This window comes from Hemitrygon akajei, chromosome 4 (assembly GCF_048418815.1).
Source record: "Hemitrygon akajei chromosome 4, sHemAka1.3, whole genome shotgun sequence".
Classification (NCBI taxonomy): Eukaryota; Metazoa; Chordata; class Chondrichthyes; order Myliobatiformes; family Dasyatidae; genus Hemitrygon; species Hemitrygon akajei.
The window spans coordinates 49718234-49741714 of record NC_133127.1 but is presented as its reverse complement, the minus strand read 5'-3'; the positions used below and the strand labels follow the sequence as shown (position 1 = coordinate 49741714).

The 23481-nt window shown below is 41.3% G+C and overlaps 1 protein-coding gene across 9 annotated transcripts in view; it reads left to right on the top strand.

The window, feature by feature from the left end:
• Nucleotides 1-23481, top strand: part of fut10 (fucosyltransferase 10) — a 357225-nt gene that overhangs the window by 59835 nt on the left and 273909 nt on the right. For 2 of the 9 annotated variants that reach the window (XR_012098609.1, XR_012098610.1), the window contains exons 4-5: nucleotides 6978-7099; nucleotides 7201-7398. The exons of 6 other annotated variants lie outside the window; for them this stretch is intronic. Coding sequence is in view for 1 of the 3 variants with exons in the window: in XM_073042541.1 (XP_072898642.1) it covers nucleotides 6978-7016 (39 nt within the window). In the remaining 2 variants the exon portion in view is untranslated. One more of the 9 variants, XM_073042541.1, reaches the window with a different exon arrangement.

Genomic DNA, 23481 nt, shown 5'->3' with positions numbered 1-23481 from the left:
TACCCAATGATTTGGGGTCCACAGCCACCTGTGGTAATGAATTCCACTGTTTCACCACCCTCTGAATAAAGAAATTCCTCCTCATCTACATTCTAAATGGATGTCCCTCTATTCTGAGGCTTTGTCCTCTGGTCCTGGACTCTCTCATCATAGGACACACCCTCTTCCCATCCACTCTATTTCAACATTCAATAGGCTTCAATGAGATCCCTCACATTCTTCTGAGTTCCAGTGAATATAAGTCCAGAGCTATCAATTGGTCCTCAAATGGTAACCCTTTCTTTCCCAGAATCATTCTCATGAACCTCCTCTGAACTCTCTCCAATGTCAGCATATCCTTTCTTAGATAAGGGGCCCAACACTGCTTACAACACTCCCAAGTGAGTCCTCACCAGTGCCTTAACATCCTTGCTTTTGTACTCCAGTCCTCTCAAAATGAATGGAGCATTGCATTTGCCTTCCTCGCCACAAACTCAACCTTTAGGGAACCCTGCATTAGAACTCTCCAAGTCTCTTTGCACATAGGATTTTTGAATTTTCTCTTCGTTTAGAAAATAGTCTACACTTTATTCTATGAAAGTGCATGACCATATACTTTCTGACACTGTATTCCATTTGCCACTTCTTTGCCCATTCTCCTAAACTGTCTTCATTCTTCTGCAGCTTTTCTACTTCCTCAACACTATCTGCCCCTTCACCTATCTTTGCATCATCCACAAACTTGACCACAACACCATCTATTCTATTATCCAAATATAACATAAATAGAAGCAGTCTCAATACACAGCTGTGAGGAACATCACCAGTCACCAGCAGTCAAGCAGAAAAGGTTCGCTTTATTGCCACTCATTGCCTCCTCTAAGCTATCTATGGTAGTATCTTTCCTGGGGGTTAACTTGTTGAACAGTTTCATGTACCACACTTTGTCAAAGCCCTTCTGAAAATCCAGGTACACAACATCCACTGGTTCCCCTTTATTTATCCTGCTTGTTATTTCTTCAAAGATTTCCTTTAAGAATACCATGCTGACTTCGGCCTATTTGATCATGTGCCTCCAAGTACATCCTTAACAATCTTCCCAACCACTGAGGTCAGACTAACTGGCCTATAATTTCTTCTGCCTCAATTTTCCAGTCCTCCGGAAAGATGCCAGAATCTATTGATTCTTGAAATGCCTCCACAATCTTTTCAGCCACCTCATTCAGAACCCTGGGATGTAGACCATCTGGTCCAAGTGACTATCAACCTTCAGACCTTTCAATTTCCCAAGTACCTGCTCTCTAGTAATGACAACTTCACTTACTTCTGTCCTCTGGCAATCTCTAACCTCCAACATGCTGCTGATACTATATAGAGAAAATTCCTGAGAAGTTTCTTGGTTATCTATAAATTTTAGAGACTTGGTATAGGTTACAAGCTTACTTGGAACATGAGTATGTATTCTGATACTGATATTGTGTTGTGATTCATCAAGGGTTTAAAGTTCACCTTGAAAAGCTCTCTTAAGTTTGATGATTGGAATACAATTTCACTAAGATAGAGAAGAAGATGAATAAGAGTAATAGGAATGCTCTTCAAAACTAAAGAGGAGATTAATTGTTTGAATTGGCCCGCTCTTTCCTGTACGTGGTTTAAAGATCTGTAAAAACAGTGTGAAACCTTTCACCCAAATTTCAGTTCGATCATCAGTTGGTCTTCATTTAGTCCCATGGGACCGCATTCTTACCAATTATTGTTACAAAATTCACAAGCTGTTAAAAGAGGAAGAATTTGCATTGATGGAGTGATTTTCAGCAGGTGAACATACTCCAAGACATTTTACAAGCAATGGGATATCTTTGCCTGGTTGGTGTTGCAATGTAGGAAACACTGGTGTACTCATTGTAATCTGAAGAAGATGGTCTCAGCAAACAATGTGATCAAAGGTGCCATCCTTCAGGCTGTTCATGAATCTACTTGTTTTACTACTACTTTTTCCGTTAAGATGGCAGCACACTCGGACACAGCAACCTCGGGGGTCAACCAATGGAGTTTTTATCTTTTTTATGATCGTAAGACCAAGAACTTTGAGTACTGCAGGTCCACCCCATCAGTGAAGTGCTTATTGACGGAGGAATTAGACTTGGTGCAGACCATGTTGCTTCCTGCTACAGGAAGACATTGAAAGTATTGGAGTTGGTGCACAAAGGCAACATGCAGTGTAACTGTAGGTGATTATCTTAAACATTTCTCTTGTGTTCGCTAGACTCTGTTGGTCATTGATAATGTGAGATGCCCCAGGCCTTTTTTCCCCAATTTGGTGGCATGACAGACAGCAGGGTTGCTGTGCAGCCACAGTTGTAGTGAGGACTAGGCCTTGAACCGCAGGGTTGTCTGCTGCCGCAGTCCAAAAGAGGAAACGCCGAAGGTGGTGTAGTGTGGCATACATGCTCAGTTGGGGGCAGACCTCTCCCTTTGGTGCTGCCCTACAGTGTTAGATCTGTGGAACGACAAGCTGGATTATGTGCGTGTGTGGACTGCTGGGAACTGCACCATCGATTTGCAGGTTATGTCTTACTCGGACTTGAGCGATATATATTTTTTCTTTTGTGTGATGGTGTATGTGCTCACTATCTTGAATGTGCTGCGTATGTTTGGCACTTTTTCCCCTGAGGGACGCAGTTTTGATTGGCTGTATTCATGTATGGTTGAATGATAATTAAACTTGAATTTGATTTGATTCTGTGGAACCTGTGATTTACATTATGATGGTGTGTTTTTGGGCTGATTGAGCAATCTGGTGCTTTACTGTCTCCGAGGTAGATCAGTGAAGTTTTGAGTGGAGTGTGTGGCCTGGAGGCCAAGAATCCTGGAGAAGCAAGACCATGATTGACTCAATTTCTCACCACTCTCACTGATTAAAGTGTTGAGTGAGATTGAAATCAGCGAGGACAAGAGTGGAAGGTTCAGTGCCTTCTGCCTGTGTTTGATTGGTCTCTCTCCCTCTTGCTCACTGCTGCCAAAGGAAGGTGTCTGCATTTGATCAGTCTCTCGCTCTTGCTTGCTGCTTCCAGAAGAAGGTGTCTGCATTTCTCTTTCCCTCTTGCTCGATGCTGGTGGATGGGGCTGGAATTTTGGGTCTCGGACAAGGTTGAATTGAAGCACTTTGTGGATTGGCCGCTGTAGTTCATGTTATGATGTGCTTCTGGTTTCTGGGCACTCCTATTTTTGTTGTTGTTTCTGCGATTTGGACAGATCGGCTCTGCAGCCTGCTGTCAACAAATGATGCTTGAACATTGTTGAACAGTTGAACATTCCAAGACTGTTTCAATGACACCTTGGTTTGATGTTGTGTATTCTGCTTGTTTTTTGCCATTTGGCGATTTGTTTTTTATGATGTTGGGTGTTTGATGCTTCCTCTCAGTGGGTGCCATGGTGTTTCTTTGTTTTGTGGCTGTCTGTGGGAAGACGAATCTCAGGGTTGTATAGTGCATATATACTTTGATAATAAATGCACTTTGAATCTTTGAATTTGTACACAGGAAGATCCCACATTTGACAATTGACATCCAATGTGAGAGGGAGAAAATCATTCCATACTTGTAAGGGCTGGACACCAAATGGAATATTCAAAGTTCAGGGTAAATTTATTATCAATGCCTGTATATTGTATGTCACTATAGACACTGCCTATAAAAGTATTCACTCCCCCATGGAAGTTTTCATGTTTTATTATTATATATGAAACACAGTGGATTTAATTTGACTTTTTTGACACCGATCAACAGAAAAAGGCTCTTGTGAAAGTGAAGACAGATCTCTACAAAGTGGTCTAAATTAACTAAAAATATAAAACACAAATTAATTGATTTGTTCACCCCCTTCAAGTCAGACACACCAGTTGGTTTTAATAGTCACATAATTACTTAAATGGAGATCACTGTGTGCAGTCAAGGTGTTTCACCTGATTGTAGTAAAAATGCATCCATATCTGGAAGATTCAACTGCTGGTGAGTCAGTATCCTGGCAAAACCTACACCATGAAGACATGAAGAGGGTGGCACCGAGAGATCGATGACAACTCTGGAGGAGTTACAAGCTTCAGTGGCTGAGATGGGAGAGACTGTACGTACAACAACTGTTGCCTGGGTGCTTCACCGGTCACAGCTTCATGGGAGAATGGCAAAGAGAAAGCCACTGTTGAAAAAAACTCACAATGAAATCTTGGTTAGAGTTTGTCAGAAGGCATGTGGGAGACTGAAGTCAGCTGGAAGAAGGTTCTATGGTCTGATGAAACCAAAATTGAGCTTTTTGGCCATCAGACTAAACGCTATCTTTGGCATAAACCGCACGTCATCAAAAACACACCGTCCCTACCGTGAAGCATGGTGGTGGCTGCGTCATACTGTGGGGATTCTTCACTGCAGCAGGCCCTGGAGGCTTGGGAAGGTAGAGGGTAAAATGGATGTAGCAAAGTACAGGGAAATCCTGGAGGAAAACCGGATGCAGTCTGCAAGAGAACTGCAACCTGGGAGATTTGTTTTCCAGCAAGACAATGACCCCAAGCATAAAGCCAAAGCTACACTGGAATGGCTTAAAAACAACAAAATTAATGTCCTGGAGTAGCCAAGTCAAGGTCCAGACCTCAGTCCAATTGAGAATTTGTGGCTGGACTTGAAACGTGTTGTTCACTCATGATCCCCATGCAATCTCAAGGAAATCTGCAGATGCTGGAAATTCAAGCAACACACACAAAACGCTGGTGGAATGCAGCAGGCCAGGCAGCATCTATAGGAAGAAGTACAGTTGACATTTCGGGCCTAGACCTTTTGTCAGGACTAACTGAAAGAAGAGGTAGTAAGAGATTTGAAAGTGGGAGGGGGAGGGGTAGATCAGAAATGATAAAAGAAGACAGGAGGGGGAGAGATGAAGCTAAGAGCTAGTAAGTTGATTGGCAAAAGGGATACAGAGCTGGAGAAGGAAGAGGATCATGGGATGGGAGGCCTGGGGAGAAAGAAAGGGGAAGTGGAGCACCAGAGCAAGATGGAGAGCAGGCAAGGAGTGATTGTGAATCTACAACATGCAATCTGTTTTGTAGAGAAGAATGAGGAAAGATTGCAGTGTCCAGATGTGCAAAGCTAATAGAGACCTATGCACCCAGACTCAAGGCTGCAATTGCTGCCAAAGGTGCATCTACTAAATACTGACTTGAAGGAGGTGAATACTTATGTAATCAATTATTTTGTGTGTTATATTTGTAATTAATTTAGATCACTTTATAAACATCTGTTTTCACTTTGACACAAAAGAGCCTTTCTGTTGATCAGTGTCAAAAAAGTCAAATTAAATCCACTATGATTCAATGTTTTAAAACAATAAAAGTATGAAAATTTCCAGTGGGTGAATACTTACACACATTGTACTACCTTGAAATTCATTTTCTTGCAAGCACTTGCAGGAAAATAAAGGAATGTAGTAGAAACAATGAAAAGAAAAACCAAACACAAGGAAGACAGATAAATAACCAATCTACAAAAAAAAGACAAACAGCAAGTCATAAAAAGTGAGAACGTTAGTTGTGGAACTCTTGAAATTGAGTCGATAAGTTGTGGAGTTGCTTCAGCACCAAGTTGAATGAAGGTTCCAGAGCATGATGGCTGCAGGGGAATAGCTGTTCCTGAAACTGTATGGAGGGATATGGGCCGAGTGCAGAGCAGTGGGACTAGGCAGAAAAATGGTTCGGCACAGCCAAGAAGGGCCAAAAGGCCTGTTTCTGTGATGTAATGTTCTATGGTTCTATGGTGGTATGGAACCTCCTGCCTGATGATGTTAATGAAAAGAAAGCATAACCTGACGAAGGGTCTCGGCCCGAAACGTTGACTGCTCATTTCCACGGATGCTGCCCGACCAGCTGAGTTCCTCCAGCGTGTTGTACGTGTTGCTGTTGACCTGGATGATGACAGTCATTGACGATAGCTGCACTTTTCTTGTGACAATGCTCTTTGTAAGTGTGCTCAGTGATGGGGAGGGCTTTGCTTTCAATGCACTGGGGTATATTTATGATTTTTGTAGATTTTTGTTCCTGGCCATTGGTGTTTCCATACCAGGATGTGATACAACCAGTTAGGGTATTCTGCACCATCACCTGTTGAGAGAATAATTGTTTTCAAAGTTAGAGCACATAGTCTAATACTGAAGAGCTAGGGCTAAACTGTTCTGACCACCAGCTGCACTTGTGGACTCAGTACTGAGTCTGGGGGAGCGTTTTGGACCAGTTGTGTGGGAAGGGAATTTGAAAGAGGCTCTGAGAAGGTCCTTGCTTTAAAATATCTTTGTTTAAAATAGGATCGGTTGCAATGAAGCTAATTAATTACATTTCTAATATTAGGTTTAATATAACCAAAATTTAAGAAGTAAATTAGAATCTGGGTGTACTTCACAATTTCTCTATTACTTTTTGGGATGTTGACTAGGATCTTATAGATATTCCCAGTTACCTTGGAGAATAGAGACAATGTGCCTTCTTCAGAAGCAGTTACACTCCCACTTGTGATGTGTCCATAGTGACTCCATCCCTAATGCCGATAAAGTGAGGGTATTGGAATATCTTCTGGCCATTGCAGTCTCAGAAATGACAGCCTAAGCTCTCTTGTATTTTGTCCAGTCTGCTGTGCTGCATTCAATCCTCACACAGCAGTCTCTTCTGCACTGTAGAAACCAGATTTAGCGGAGTACGAACACTTAGTCCATAAAGTGACTGAGTTCCTGGTTCCTTGCCATTTTAATACTCCTGCTCACTCCCAAGCTGATCTATCCTACCCTTCTACAATGAGTTGAATGCTCCATTTTCAGTCTGAGAATGTTGTAGCCTTCCAGAATTAATATCAAATTCTCCAACTTTAGGTAGCTTGCACTTTCATTCCATCTGTATAAGTACTGGCTGCTCATGCTTGTCATCCAAGAGTAATTTTGGCTCTCTTTTCTCTCCTTTTGTATAGTTTGGTTATCCCACAGCCCTGCTATTAATGACACAATAGAGGCAAAGAAGCTTGGACCAATTCTGTCGCATTAATTCATTGGATCTGACCACATCAGAGATAAATTCATTGAGTCAGAGAAGGTGACAGCACGGAACAATTTGCTTAGCTCACTGAGTCTGCACCAGCCATCGACCACCTTTTTACAATAACCTCAGATTAATTCCTTTTGTTCTCTCCATAGACTCATCATCTCTCCTCATCTTCTGTCTCTCACCTCTCCACACTAGGGCCAATTTAAAATGGTCAATTAACCTACTGACAGGCTTGACTTAGAGATGTGGAAGAAACCAGAGTTCCCAGAGGAAACCCATGCATTCGAACCTGAAAACTCCACACGGACAGTACCAGGATCAGGATTCAACCCAGGTCTCTTTCAAAGGTACATTTAATGTCAGAGAAATGTATATGATATACATCCTGAAATACTTTCTCTTTGCAACCATCCACAAAAACAGAGTTAAATGTTAGAACCCCAAAGTCCCACCCCAGCTCCCCTCCTCCCGCATGTAAGCAGCAGCAAGCAACTATCCCTCCCCCACCTGCAAAAAAGAGCATCGGCACCCCCTATTGAACACTCAAGTGTGCAGCAAAGTATCGGTAAAAACACAGACTTGCAGTACCCCAAAGATTACTTGTTCACCCAGTATTCGACATACCACAGGCTCTCTCACTCCCTGATAAGGGAAAATGAGGTGTCCCCATTTCACAGCGAGAGGGGAGACATAACAAACAACTCGCTGATTTACGATGTTAAGCGTCAGTTGCGACAATTTTTCCGAGCTCTGTGCCCAAAGAACTCGGGTCTCTGGACACACAGCTGGAGATCTTCTGTCTTCCACGACAATTTCCACAGAGGCACCAACCTTGAGTCTGCCTGTCTCCAGAGCCACGAAATCCCGAAAATCCAAAAGCAAGCTAATCGTCTGGGTGGCATCGTTGGCATATCGAATAACGGCCGGTCATGAGACCCCGAGAGCGGGTCCCATTCCCGCAAAGAACCGAAGTCAGTGTGTAACTCCAGGTCAGGGTCTTCAAAAGAATCCTGAAAGGGAAAAATAGAGATACTAAAGATGGGAATAGAGCTGCTTCCGAAGATGCAAGCATAGGAGTCGCTGTTAGGCTCCATTGACTCTCCTAAACTCCTCCTCTTGCACACGCACGCATGCACACTCTCACTTCCACTCTCACACTCTCCCTTACCCCACACTCCCTCTCTCTCTCTCACTCTCTTTCGAGCGAGAGAGGGTTGAAATCAATGTGTAAAAATAGCCTTTGTCCCAGTATTCTGTACTATTGCATCCATTCTATTAAACTTGGCCACATGAATATGCAGGGTCAATAATGCACTAACAGTGTTAATTGTGAGATTGTTATATAGACTTAAAAATAAAATAAATAAATGGCAGGCAATTGACATTGGAAATAAAAGATTCCTGATGGAAAGATTGGAAGGTGGCATCGACTAGAAACCTCATTAGCAAACTCAGAATTATTTTAAAAAGCCCCCCAAAGTAATAGTCATCCAATTGGAGCATCGCAGTGGTTTGAAATGTAGTGGGACCAACTACAACATTTGTATATTTCCAGTAGTGGCTGCTTCTATAGCTAACATCTGACTGTTTTAAAACAGAAAATATGCAGAAAACTATACATTTGCTGTGTATTATTTTCAAGAGTTAGATATTGAGGTTGGTACAAATTTCATTGCATAATATTGAGCTATTAAATTTATTCCCATAGAGGAATGAAAAACCAATTTTCTTTGTTCACTCTAAATAATATTCAATACAAAGAATGTGATCACTCATGGCGCTAGTCCAGTAAATTATATCCCCTTCAATGAAGAGGATTATTTTTGTAATATAATCCTAGGGTTCGAACAATAACAGCTGCTTGTTCTAGTGTATGGCTAGATGTGACATGTAGATGTGGATGGTATCCTTCTCATTCACACTTGGTGGGAGTGGTGGTGGAGGTTGTGACTGGATTAAGGTTTGCATGGCCTATGCTGGCAACATTGATGATCATCTATAATTAACCATTGATATATAGTTAATTGGAGTGCAATGACACGCTTGGGTAACAGAGTGAGTCTTGGCACCCTTTCTACAATTCAAGCCTCAAAAACTACTTTGTGGGGGAGTATATCTGACAGAAATAGAGAGACATTTAAACACCAATCAGTTGTTAACAAGCACATGAATCAATTGATAGCACATCCTCTTGATAACTTCTTCTTGTATTTCTTTCAAGATGGATGAGACATGTCAGTATTGATTAAATAACAAAGTGTTTTATGGTCGGGTTAAATTTAGCTACACTTAACCATGAAAAATTATAGAACAAGTGTCAAGGAGCCATGTATTTCCACTATTAATGATTCTGCCAATTTATTTAATCTTCTGAGGGACCTGGAGAGATAGCAGTCAACGTTCCAGAGGGATTGAACTTTTACCCTTGACTCCCCCAGGATAAATGGAATAAGCAGCCTAGACTCAGGAATCCATCCCTCATTAAACAATGCGTTGTCCAATCTGGGCATTTGCATTGTTTAGATGATGTTTACATGTGTACAATGAGGGTTTAATGTTCAACCAACTGCTTGATCATATCAATCTGTAGTCTTTCTAAATGTATACTCACCGTTACGAACTGTGTTTGCAGATTTATTGAAATCCATTCATTAATACATTGCAATTTTTAAAAACTGTCTAGTTGCTTTGTTAGAAAGGTCTTTAGAATGGTGGTTTACTGTCTTTACTCTGTATGACATGCATTTTATAAAGCCTTTAATGTTCTTGCCAAATAAATTTGAATTTTATAATTCTCCCTTGATAATCTTACAGTACACACTTTCTAAAGTTTTGCTCCTCCAATAATTGCTGATTGGTTAACCAAACTGCTGTATTCTCCTCACCTTGCTGTTTTTTGTTCCCCAAAGCTTCTTTGACCAGGACTCAAGGGCCTGAGTTATAAGGAGAAGTTGGTCAGGATAAAACTTTACTCCTTGGAGTGTAGGAGACTGAGAGGTGATCTTATCTAGGTATATAAAATCACAAAGAGCATAGACAGAGTGAATAACCACACAGTTTTGTTTCCCACTCAAAAAGGAATCAAACACAGATATAGGTTTAAGATGAGTTGGGCAAGATTTGCAAGGGACCTGAGAGGCAAATTCTTAATGCAGAGGGTGGTGTTTATATAAAGTAGTGTAAATTTGTTGTCAAAGTATATATATGTCACCATATACTACTTTGAGATTTATTTTCTTGCAGGCATTCACAGCAAAACAAAGAAATAGTCTAATTAATGAAAAACTATACCAAACAAAGGCTGACAAACAACCAATGCGCAAAAGAAGATAAACTGTGTAAATTAAAAAAACAAGTAGTTAAATAAATACTACTGAGAATAGGAGTTGTAGAGTCCTTGAAAGTGGAATTAGTTCAGAGTAGAGATCTGTGAAGTTATCTACACTGGTTCAGGAGCCTGATGATTGAAGGGTAATAACTGTTCCTGAGCCTGGTGATGGTGGACCTAAAGCTCCTGTATCTCCTTCCTGATGGCAGCAGCAAAAAGAGAGCATGGCCTGGGTGACGGGATCCTTGATGATCGATGCGGTTTTCTTGTGGTAGTTCTCCTTGTAGATGATCTCAATAGTGGGGAGGGCTTTGCCTGTGTTGGACTGGGCTATATCCATCATTTTTTGTAGACATTTCCATTCTTGAGCATGGTGTTTCCATATTCGTTAGAATACTCCCCACTGTGCATCTATAGAAGTTTGTCAAAGTTTTAGATGACATGCCAAATCTGCGCAAACTTCTAATAATGTAGAGGCATTGTTGTGCCTTCTTTGTGATGGCACTTACTGTATGTGCTGGTCCCAGGAAAGATTATCTGATGTGATAACACCCTATCCACCACCAGTCCCCTAATGAGGAATGAGCTGTTAGAGGAAGTGGTTAAGGCAGTTATATTAATCGCATTTAAAAGACACTTGTACAGGTACATAGATAGGAAAGGTTTTGGGGGTGATGCACCATCAATAACTCTCCGAGACGTGAGGCGAGATATTGGCTTTTATTGACTGGAAGAAAGAACAAGCAGCAATTGACCACCATGCTACATCCTGGAGACTGAGAGGCAGGGCTCAGGCTCCAATCGCCTTTATACTGGGGTTTGTGGGAGGAGCCATGGTCAGTGGGAAGAGCCACAGGAGCAGTCGGGGGGGGGGGGGGCGTGTCCAGACAGGTATATGTAGTTCACCACAGGGGGATAAATGAGAATAACCTAGGTGAAAATCTTGATCAGCAAGGACCAGTTAGGACTAAGGGTCTGTTGTAGGGGTGTATAACCATGCAGTTTGGACTGCAGCCGAGCCTTTATGCTTCCTGTCAAAATCTCTTCCTCATCTGCAACTAGTATGAGATTCTGTAATGGTTGATTTTCATATAATAGGGACCCACTAATCTGCATTTTGCTCTGATGTTCCATTGTGTGCTATTATCTGCAACTGATTTTTTTTGCTTCAAAACTGAGTGTGGGCTGTTTTATAACTCAATAATGCCAACTGGTGGTAAGTCACTGCCACAACAATCACTTCCCTGATTTATTCAACATGAACAATACAACTGATGGCAAGGAATCCATGCCACAGTTTAAAACAAAATTACAATTAATTCCTGTTAGAGCACTCATAATGTGCTAAAAGAAGATTATACCATCTCTTACACTTTCAAACTGATCTTACTGTTTCTTTTAATGTTACGATTACAAATATTAATGTATTTTGCTTAACATTTACCCATATATTTAACCAGAAATGTATCCTTCTTTAATAATCTCAAATATCATTTTCAGTTTGCTTAATGTTGAAATATTTCACATACACACACACACACACAGACACAGACACACACACACACACACACACACACACACACACACACACACACACACACACACACACACACACAATCATTTCTCTGCATATTCTAGAAATCTTATTTTCCCACTTTATAGGATCTTCATTATTCAACACTGGCATTTCTGAACAGGTTCGTTTCTCCCATCTAAGGAAGGGTAAACTTGCAATGGAATGAGGTAGATGAGTGTTCAACAAATCGATTTTTGATATCTGTGGAGACTTACCTATGCTCCCTTGAGTTTGGAAGAATGAGAAATGATTTAAACATAGTTTTCTTGGGGGACCTAAGAGGATAAATAGAAGGATGATGTTTTCCCTGGCTGAAGTATCTAGAAATTGGGGATATTTTGAAGGAGAAACTCCTTCACTCATTGGGTAGAGAATCTTTGGAATTCTTTACTCAGGAAGTCTATGGAGGTTCAGTCATTAAGTATATGTATTGCAGTGATATTGTATTGACACAAAGATGTTGGCAAGACTGCACTTCAGAGTATTGTGTACATTTCTGGTTGACCTGTTATTGGAAAGATGCTATTAAACTGGAAGGAGTGCAGAGAAGATTTATGAAGAAGGTGTCAGGACATGAGGGCCTGTTATAGGAAGAGGTTGGGCAGGTTAGCACTTTATTTCTTGGAATGTAGGTGATTGAGGGGTGGCCTTATAGAGGTGTATAAAATCATGAGACATATACATTCAGTGGCCACTTTATTAGGTGCACATGTACACTTACTTGTTAATGCAAATATCTAATCAGCCAATCTATGAGTCTGCTTAACAAGATAAGTACCCATGGTATTACAGGAAGGATACTAGCATTAATGATGATTGGCTGACTGACAGGAGGCAAATCGTGGGAATAAAGGGGTATTTTCTGGTCAGCTGCCACTGACTAGTAGGTGTGCCACATGGGTTTGTGTTGGGATTTGTTTTCATGTTACATGTCAATGATTTGGATGAAGGAATTGATAGTTCTGTGGTCATGTTTATGGATGAGACAAAAATAGGTGGAGTACAGCTAGTGTTGAGGAAGCAGGAGTCTGCAGGAGGACTTGAACAGATTAGGGGAATGGGAAAGTATGTGGCAGATGAAGTGTCCAGAAGTGTATGGTCATGCACTTTGGTTGATGGAATAAAAGCATAGACTGTTTTCTAAACAGGGAGGAAAAAAATTCAAAAATTAGATATGCAAAGGGACCTGGGAGTCCTCGTGGATATTAGAATTCATTTTGAGAGGACTAGAATATAAAATGCTGAGGCTTTATGAGGCACTGTCAGACTGCACTTAGAGAATTGTGAGCAGTTTTGGGCTCCTTATTAAGAAAGGATATGCTGACATTGTAGAGGGTTCAGAGGAGGTTCATGAAAACGATTCCAGGAATGAAAGGCTTATCATTTGATGGCTCTGGGCCTCTAATTACTGGAATTCAGAAGTATGAGGGAGGATCTTATCGAAATCTATTGTATGTTGAAAGACCTCAATACACTGGATGTAGAGAGGATGTTTCCCACAGTGTGGGAGACTAAAAGCAGAGGACACAGCCTCAGAATAGAGGGACATCCATTTAGAACGGAGATGAGTAGGAATTTCTTTAGCCAGAGAGTTGTGAATCTGTGGATTTTGTTGCCACAGATGCATGTGGTAATCATGTCTTTATGTATATTTAAACCAGAGGTTGATTAGTCAGGGCATAAAGGGATACGGGGAGAAGGCAGGAAATTAGGACTGAGAGGGAAATGGATCAGCCATGATGAAATGGTGGAGTGGACTTGATGGATTAGGTACACTGAGTTTAGATAGGATGTTTGCAGATCATCTTTTTCCCCTAGAAAGAGAACTAAAAATTAGAGAGTATGGATTAAGGTGAGAGATGAAAGATTTAAAAAGGACCCATGGGACAATCTCTCCACACAGAGAGTGGAGTGTGTTTATGCAGCAAGCTTCACGAGGGAGTGGTTCAAAAGACATTTAGTTAAGTACATGGATAGAGAGGGATATGTGTTAAACATTTGAAACTGGGACTAACTTGGTAGGCATTGATGAGTTGGGCTGAAGAGCCTGTGTCCATGCTGTCTTACTCTGGCTCCAAGTATATTCAATAGGTTTTCAGAGGTTAAAAAGATCAAGGGAAGTAGGGATAAAGAAAGAAGGTGGTGATTGGTAAAGCAGTTTGATGAGGCTGAATGCCTGTAGGTGCTTCTGCTTTTTATGATCTTGTATCTCTTTTCAGCTATTTTCTCTGACCGCTCAGTTCTCTGAACCTGTGTTTGAACTCTGGGTCCAAGTAATCTTCATATCCTTCTCCGAGGCTTTCTTGACACCTTAGTATATATCTCACTATTGGGCTTGCCTTATTTCCATGCAATAGTGGTCTCAGAAAGCTGCTATGTGAAGACCAGAGAGCCGGATTCAGCTTAGCTAAGGGATTGGACGACAGAATGAATGCTAAGAAAGTTGGAAGTCTGAAATAAAGGGTGGCATGATAGCATACACAGAATGCTTTACAGTACCAGTGACGAGGATCCTATCCTGCCACTGTCTGTAAGTAATTTGTACTTTTTCCCTGTGACTGTGTGGGTTTCCTCTGGGTACTCCGGTTTTCTCCCGCATTCCAAAGACATACGGGTTGAGGACCATCAGGGCTCCAGAACCGGCGTGGATAATTTCACTCACCACAACTCACAACTTGACGACCTACAGATTCACTTTCAAGGACTCATTACAACTCACGTTCTCAGTGTTATTATCATTTTTGTTTTTGCACAGCCCTCTTTTGTACAGTGGTTGTTAGTCAGTCTTCATTTATGTAAATTCTTTCATAAATTCTAATCTAGTTCTTTATTTGCCCTGTAAATGCCTGCAAGAAAATGAATCTCAACGAGATAGCATATACAGTATGTACTTTAATAGTAAATTTACTTTGAACTTGGAATTAATGTTTCAGGCCAGTGATCCTTCAACAGAATCATACAACAATCCCCCACCTTCTCTACCATGCTCCCCCTTGTTCTGTTGAAATGTCATCAGCTGGACTCATTATCTCTGCTTTTCACAGATGTTGCCTGACACAGTAATTGTCTTTCCTATTATTAAGGATGGCCTTTAGTCACAGAGGTCACGGATACCATAAAATTTGCTGATGTCTGTAGTCTTTGATTATCTCTAAGGTGCATTTTAATGCAACATTTACTTAGTTTGAAACAGCCCATCCATCTTACTTTGTGGTTGGCATCACAGCAACTGCTCTTGATTACACTCAGAAAATGCTGAAGGAACTAAGCAGGTCAGGCAGCATCAATGGAAAAGGAATAATCAATTGATGTTTCCGGCTGAGAAGCTCCATCGGTACTGGAAAGGAAGGGGGAAGAAGCCAGAATAAGGAGGTGCTGGAGGGTCCTGATGAAGGGTCTTGGCCCAAAATGCCAACTGATTATTCCTTTCCCTAGATGCTGCCTGGCCTGCTGAGTTCTTCCAGCATTTTATATGTGTACTCTATATTTACAACATCTGCAGAATCTCTTGTGTTTATGAACTGATCTTGATGCGGGAGGTCTTCATTAGAATTCAGAATACAGCACTCAATACTATTCTCTAATCTGTATCCTCACAGGAAAGCCTTTCCAATGGGTGTGAAGGATTGATAAACTGTAGGTGAAAGTTTTAGTTCTTTTTATGCAACTGTTTACAATTTATAGTACTTTTGTAGATGATGTATGTGGCAGTCATGGTGTACATGGTAACGTGAATGAATAAAGAGTATGACAAACTGAATTCTAATGTGGTGGGCTGATTTGTCCAGGATGCCTAATGAGAGTCTCAGAGTATGCTGACACATTATTCATTGTTACACCAAGAAAGTCTTCTGGTTCCAAGTTGAACTATGTGTATCTCCACAAGTCAAGCCATGGAGTCACAGGGTTGTACAGAGTGAAAGAGGCCCTTTGGCCCATTGAGTCCATACTGACAATTGGGCATCCATTTACACTAATACAATAATCCCAGTTTACTCTGGCAAGTTTTCATTAATAGACCTAGACTACATTCTACTGGTCATCTGTACATGAATGACAATTTCTAGAGACTAATTTACCTATCAACATTCACATCATTGGGATGAGGAGGAAACCAGAACACTGGGAAGAAATGCATATGATCCCAGGTAAAATGTGAAAACTCCACAGAGACAGCACCTGAGATCTGGATTGAGTCTGCCTCTCTGGCACAATGAGGCAGCTGTGGCACTCAAGTAAATATCAGTAATAAACTACACCATCTGATGCTGTTGGGATTCATAAGACAAACTTTAAGTGGTGACATTGGAGGCTAATTATTCAAAGAGTTTACTCCAACTAAAATTTAAATGTAATTTAACATTTTGCATTGGTGTTTTGGGTGTCTGAAGTGCCTTCAAAAAATGTACGTTACTGTATCTGACATATGCTGTTTCATCTGCATTGTGTAATGTTAATAGGGGTTTGTAACAAATTTTCTGGTCCTCTGTTGCAAATATTGGTGCCATTTTATTGCCACACAACTGGTTCTCATTCACGTTCATAAGGAAGCTTCTGAAATATTGCAGTTTTTTTTCTTCTCGTTGACTCATTCCTTCACCAGAATCTGGTCATTAACATTTCAATCTGAAATCAGTGTGTTCCGGAGAGATGTTACAACTGGACTGGACTGATGAGTGATACCCAGTTCAAATTTGCCATTTGTACCCCAGGCCTCAGAAAACATCTCACCTCTCCCATGAATTTCATTTTTCATTCTTCTACTTAATAACCAAACATGTGAATTGGCAATACTTGATAGTCTATCTTCCTTTGCTAATTTTCCTTCTCATGAATCCTAAAGGATTCTACAGATACGTTAAGTGAAAAAGTATTGCAAGGGACAAAATTTGTCCTCTGGAAGATTGGAATGGTAATCCACATGTGAAGCCAAAAGAGATGAGGGATGATCTTAAGTGAATGTTTTGCATCTGGAGACTGACACAATCTATAGAAGTGAGGCAATGCAAAATCAACGTCATATCAATGCAAAATCAATATCAGAGGAGGAGGAGGTATTTGCTGTTCTGAGGCAAATTAGGGTAGATAAATCCCCAGGGTGTGTCAAGGCGTCCACTTGGAGTCTATGGAAGGCAAGTGCAGAAATTGCTGGGCCCTGGCAGAGATATTTAAATCATCCTTAGTGACAGGGGAGGTACCAGATGATTGGAGGATAGCTAATGCTGTTCTACTATTTAAGAAAGGCTCTAAAAATAAACCAGGAAATTATAGGCCATTGGGCCTGACATCAGTAGTGGTTAAGCTATTGGAGGTATTCTAAAAGATCAGAGATATAAGTGTTTGGATAGACAAAGACTGATTAAAGATAGTCAGCATAGCTTTGTGTGTGGTAGGTCATGTCTAACCAATCTTGTAGAGTTTCTTGAGGAAGTTACCGGGAAGTGGATGAAGGCAAGGCAGCGGATGTTGTCTACATGAAATTTAGCAAGGCATTTGACAAGGTCCTGCATGGGAGTTGGTCAAGAATTCCATGTGCTTGGCAGTCAAGATGAGGTAGTTAGATTGAATGAGACAAAGGCTTTGTGGGAGAAGCCAGAGAGTGGTAGAAGATGGTTGCCCCCCCTGACTGGAGGCCTGTGATGAATGGAGTGCTGCAGGGATTGGTGCTGGGTCCATTGTTATTTGTCATCTAGATCAATGATTAACTGGATCAGCAAATTTGTGGATGACGCCCAAGATCAGATGAAAATTAGAATTAGAAATTATTTAAATCTTACATCCATCCCACAACGTGAGAGAGTAAAAATCTTTGCATTATGACTCTGTTGCTGTGTACAGATGTGAATTTAAAAGTCTACTGGATTGCAGAAAGAAGCTGTCCCGTAATCTGTTGCTCCTGGTTTTAATGTTGTGGTACCATTTGCCAGACAGAAGCAGCTGCTTATTTTATGGCTTTCTTTCTGCAGCTGCTGCTATAAGTGTCCTCAGTGGAGGGAAGGTCACATCCACAGGTACGCTGGGTTGTCTGTACCACTCTCTGCAGTGCCCAGCGATCAAGACGGGCAGTTCCCGTATCAGGCGGTGATACAACTAGTCAGTGGTGCCCCTGTAGAAGGTCTTGAGGATTTGGGGGCCCATGCCAAAGTTCGTCAGTCGCCTGAGGTGGAAGAGATGCTGTTGTGCTTTTTTTTGCCGCAAAACGATGTGTACAGTCCAAGTGAGGTCATCGGTGCGGTATATACTGAGGAACTTAAAACTACTCACCCTCTCAACTGCAGACCCATTGTTGTTGAGCCTCTCTCCATTCCTTCTGTAATGTGATTGGGGGTGTAGTGGACAGTGAGGAAGTCTATCATGGCTTGCAGCAGGATCTGGACTAATTGGAAAAGCAGGCTGAGAAGTGGCAGATGGAATTTAATGCAGACAAGTCCGAAGTGTTACATTTTGGTAGAGGCAACTAGGGTAGGATTTACAGAGTGAAGTGTAGAGCACTGAGGAGAGCGGTAAAATAAAGGGATCAGAGAGTACAGATCCCTAATTCAATGCAAGTAAGTGGCAGCACAGGTAGATAGGGATATAAAGAAAGCTTTTGGCATATTGGCCTTCATAAATCGAAGTATTGAGTACAGGAGATGGGATGTTATGTTGAAGTTGAATAAGACTTTGGTGAGGCCTAATTTGGAGTATTGCACCTAGTTTTGGTCACTTACCTACAAGGAAGATGTAAATTAGGTTGAAAGAGTACAGAGAAAATTTACAAATATGTTGCCGAGTCTGGAGGACCTGAGCTATAAGGAACAGTTGAATAGGTTAGGACTTTATTCCTTGCAATGTAGAAGATTGAGAGATTTTATCAAGGTGTACAAAATTATGAGGGTACAGATAGGGTAAATACAAGCAAGCTTTCATCACTAAGATTGAGTCAGTCTGCAACCAGAGATCATGGGTTAAGGGTGAAAGGTGAAAAGTTGAAGGGGAACATTCTTCACTCAGAGGGTTGTGAGAGTGTGAAATGAGCTGCCAGCACAAATGGTACATGTGAACTTGATGTCAATGTTTAAGGGAAGTTGGGATAGGTACCTGGATGGTATGTGTATGGAGGGTTATGGTCCCAGTGCGGGTCAATGGGAGTAGGCAGTTTTAAATGGTTTGGCACAGGTTAAAATGGCCCAAGAGCCTGTTTCCATGCTGTACTTTTTTTTTAATGACTCCATGATTCTGTGAATAATTCCTGTTGACAATTTCTAACCAAATTTTGACCTGATAATGCAAAAAAGTTTTCAATCCTTGTTTGATTTCCATTGATGTCATGGGTTTCTGCTCAATTCTGTTTTCTTGACTGAAATCATGTTGACTTCCCAATTCACTTCATAGCACTTTACTATTCACTTCACTTTAATTGGCAAGTGTCACCTTTGAGCCTTTTCTCTTCTGTTTTTAAAAAATGCTGGATAAAATGAATCAAATACCTTAAAGCAATATCCAGGTCTATATGAATCCGGCTTTTATATGTGATGACAATGTGGTGTATGGAGAAAATACTTAAGATCTTCATATTTTAATATGATATAGAATGATGCCATTTGGCCCAAGGATCTATGCTGGTTCTCAGGGCAAACCTGATCAATCTCATTTCTCCACTTATTTCCCTGTAATTTATTCCTTCTTATTCCCATTAATAACCTCACCAGAAATCTATACTGGAGGTTATTTATAGAAACCACTTAACTGAGCAAATGACATGTCTTTGGGATGCGGGAAGTAATCTGAGTACTCAGGGAAACCTATGCAATCAGAAGTAGAATGTTCAAATTCTGCATATGTGACATGGATTGAAACCAGGTTGTTAGAACTGTATGGTGGCAATTCTAACTCTGCTATCTCCTTTAAAACTTTACTAATTAGTACTTACTTGCTGCCCGTTAAGCTGCTGGCATTTAGGGCAGCAATGAAGATCCTCCATCTCGGTCCTTGACCATCATCTCTATTGTGCCCTGGTGTAGTTCAGAATCCTTGTTTTTGCCTGTTTGGTACAGCACCAAGCTGTCTTTTGTCTCCTGCATTTCCTCTGCCCTTCAGGGGTCCATTGAAGTGCTGTCTTGGTAACAGAGTTGGCTTCTCTCTCTCATCATGTGCAAACACCATCTCCATTGTTTCCTCACGATGATAGTGACCATGTCCTCTTGATGACACTGATGGAGTAGTACATGGTTGGATATCTGTCTTGACCAGAAAATATGGAGGATCTTCCGGAGTCTCATGGTGTGGAATGTCGACAGCTTGGCAAGGTCTGTCATGTGCCAGCATTCTGACTTGCGCAAGAGTTTGGACAGAACACAGTTTTGGACCAGTTCCCCTGTACTTGGCTGATCTCCACATGTTGCCCATTGATCTGAAGACATTTCTATCTTTGCGAAGTCTGCACTGGATGCCAACCTTGGTCCCAACATCCTGCTGAATGATGCTGGCCAAGTAGGTGAATCTGCCGGTGCTGGGTAAGTCGACGCCATATACCTTGACAGGAGAAGGAGGCTACATTGAGTGTCATGGTCTCCATTTTTCACTGGCTGATTGAGTCCAACCTGTCCACCAAAGGTACATAGGTGCTTCTTTTTCTCTTGCATGTGCTGGTGTGTTTGGGATAGTAATGTGAGGTCATCTGCAAAGTCAAGGTCTTCTAAAGTAGAGAATAGAGTCCACCTAATACCTCTCTGCTTATCTTTTGCTGTTTGCCTCAAAAAACCAGTTAATCACCAGGTTACTTAATCAGGTTTGTGCCAAACCTGACCAACCATCTGAAATTTTTGCTTATTGTCTGTACATATATAGCTGCACTTGACAAGGCTGGATACAGGGGAACTAGTTCTCTATTTCTCCTGACCCTGGAATCTAGCAGCACCATAAGAGCAGTAACTAGGTGTAAGATGGCAAAGCAGAGTCCTGGCCCTGAAACATTGCACAGGAACAGAACCTACAGCCCTCTGCATTCATTTTTACACATTTGCGCTAATCTCATTTGTATGCATTTCCAGCATCTTCAGCTTTGTTGAATTGGGCTTTCTGTTAATATCCATTAGACCACAAGACAAACAGTAGGAGCAGCATTAAACCATTTAGCCCATTGAGTCTGCTCCGCCATTCCATCATGGCTGATTTATTATCCCTCTCAATCCTATTCTCCTGCCTTTTCCCTTTAATCTTTGACACCCTGACTAATCAAGTACATATCAACCTCTGCTTTAAATGACTTGCCTCCACAGTCATCTGTGGCGGTGAATTCTGCAAACTTGTTACCTCTGGCTATAGAAATATCTCCTCATCTTTGTTTTAAATAGACATCTCTCCATTTTGAGGCAGTGCCCTCTGGTCCTAGGCTCAGAATCAGAATCAGGTTTAATATCACTGACGTGTCGTGAAATTTGTTAACTTAGCGACAGCAGTACAATGCAAAACATGATAATATAGAAAAACATAAGTAAATCAATTGTAGTAAGTCTATATATGTATATTAAATTGTTAAATTATAAGTAGTACAACAGCATTAATAATGTAAAAGAAAAGTGAGGTAGTTTTCATGGGTTCAATATCCATTTAGGGATTGGATGGCAGAGGGGAAGAAGCTGTTTCTGAATTGCTGAATGTGTGCCTTCAGGCTTCTGTGCCTCCTTCCTGACGGTAACAATGAGATGAGGGCATGTCCTAGGTGATAGGGTTCCTTAATAATAGATGCCGCCTTTCTAAAGCACCGCTCCTTGAAGATGTCTTGGATACTACTAAGGCTAATACCCAAGATGGAGCTGATGAGTTTTATAGCCTTCTGTAGCTTCTTTTGATCCTGTGCAGTAGTTCCCCCCCCCCCCCCACCATCTTAACAGACAATGATGGAAAGAATCTATTATCAAAGTATATTTACAGAATACAACTCTGAGATTTGTCTTCCCCAGATAGCAGTCAGAATGCCTCTCGGAATGCTCTCTATGGTACATCTGAAGAAGTTTTGCAAATGTTTTGGGTGACAAACCAAATCTCCTCAAACTCCTAATGAAATACAGCCGTTGTCTTGCCTTCCTTATAGCTGCATTGTTATGTTGAGACCAGGTCAAATCCTCAGAGATCTTGACAACTAGGAACTTGAAACTGCTCACGCTCTCCACTTCTGATCCCTCTATGAGAATTAGTTTGTGTTTCTATGTCTTAATCTTCCTGAAGTCCACAATCAACTCTTTGGTCTTGCTGACATTGAGTGCAAGGTTGTTGTTGCGATACCACTCAGCTGGAGGGTATATCTCTCTCCTGTACACCCTTTTATCTCCACCTCCATCCAGCCAACTATGGTTGTTTCATTTATAGATGTCATTTGAGCTATACTTAGCCACATAGTCATGGGTATAGAGAAAGTAGAGCAGGGGGCTAAACACACATCCCTGGTGTGTCAGTGTTGATCATCAGCAAGGAGGAAATATTTTTGGCAATCCACACAGATTGTAGTCTTCATGTTAGGAAGTTGAGGATCTAATTGCAGAGGGAGGTGTAGAGGTCCAGGTTCTGTAGTTAATTGATCAGGACTGCTGGGATGATGGATGCTGAGCTGTAGTCAACGAACAGCATCCTGACACAGGTGTTTGTATTGTCCAGGTGATCTAAGGCTGTGTGAAGAGCCATTGAAATTGCATCTGTCATAGACCTATTGTGGAGACAGGCAAATTGCAGTGGATCCAGGTCCATGCTGAAGCAGGAGTTGATTCTAGCTATGACCAACCTCTCAAAGCATTTCATCATCGTAGATGTGAGTGCTACTGGGCAATAGTCATTAAGGTTGCTTACACTACTCTTCTCGGGCACTGGTATAATAGTTGCCCTTTTGAAGCAGGTGGGAACTGCCACTATAGGAAATAACTCCCCACATCCACTCTAACCAGACCTTTCAACATTCCGTAGGTTTTAATGAGATCCTCTCACTATTCTAAACTCCTTTGACCATCAAATGCTCCTCATATGCTATCCCTTTTATTCCCAGAATCATTCTGGTACACCTCCTCTGGATCCTCTCCAATTCCAGCACATCTTTGGTTAAATAAGGGCCCTAAAATTTCTGACAATACTCCAAATGCGATCGGACCAATGCCTTATAAAGCCTCGGCATTAAATCTTTCCTATTATATTCTAGTCCTCTCAAAATGAATGCTAGCACTGTATTTGCCTTCTTTACCACTGACTCAATCTGCACATTAACCTTTAGAGAATCCCGCACAAGGACTCCCAAGTCACTTTGTGCCTCTGATTTTTGAATTTTCTCCACATTTGGAAAATAGTTTATGCCTTTATTCCTTCTACCAAAATGCATGACCATACACTTACATTATATTCCCTATGCCACTTCTTCGTCCGTTCTCCCAAATCCATTTCCACCTCCAATTTCTGAGCTTGTTCCATGTTAGAAGAAAGTCTATCCCTTATCCCTTCATGACAATACACTTCCCTGCACTGTATTCTATGTGTCACTTTGTTGCCCATTCTCCTAATCTA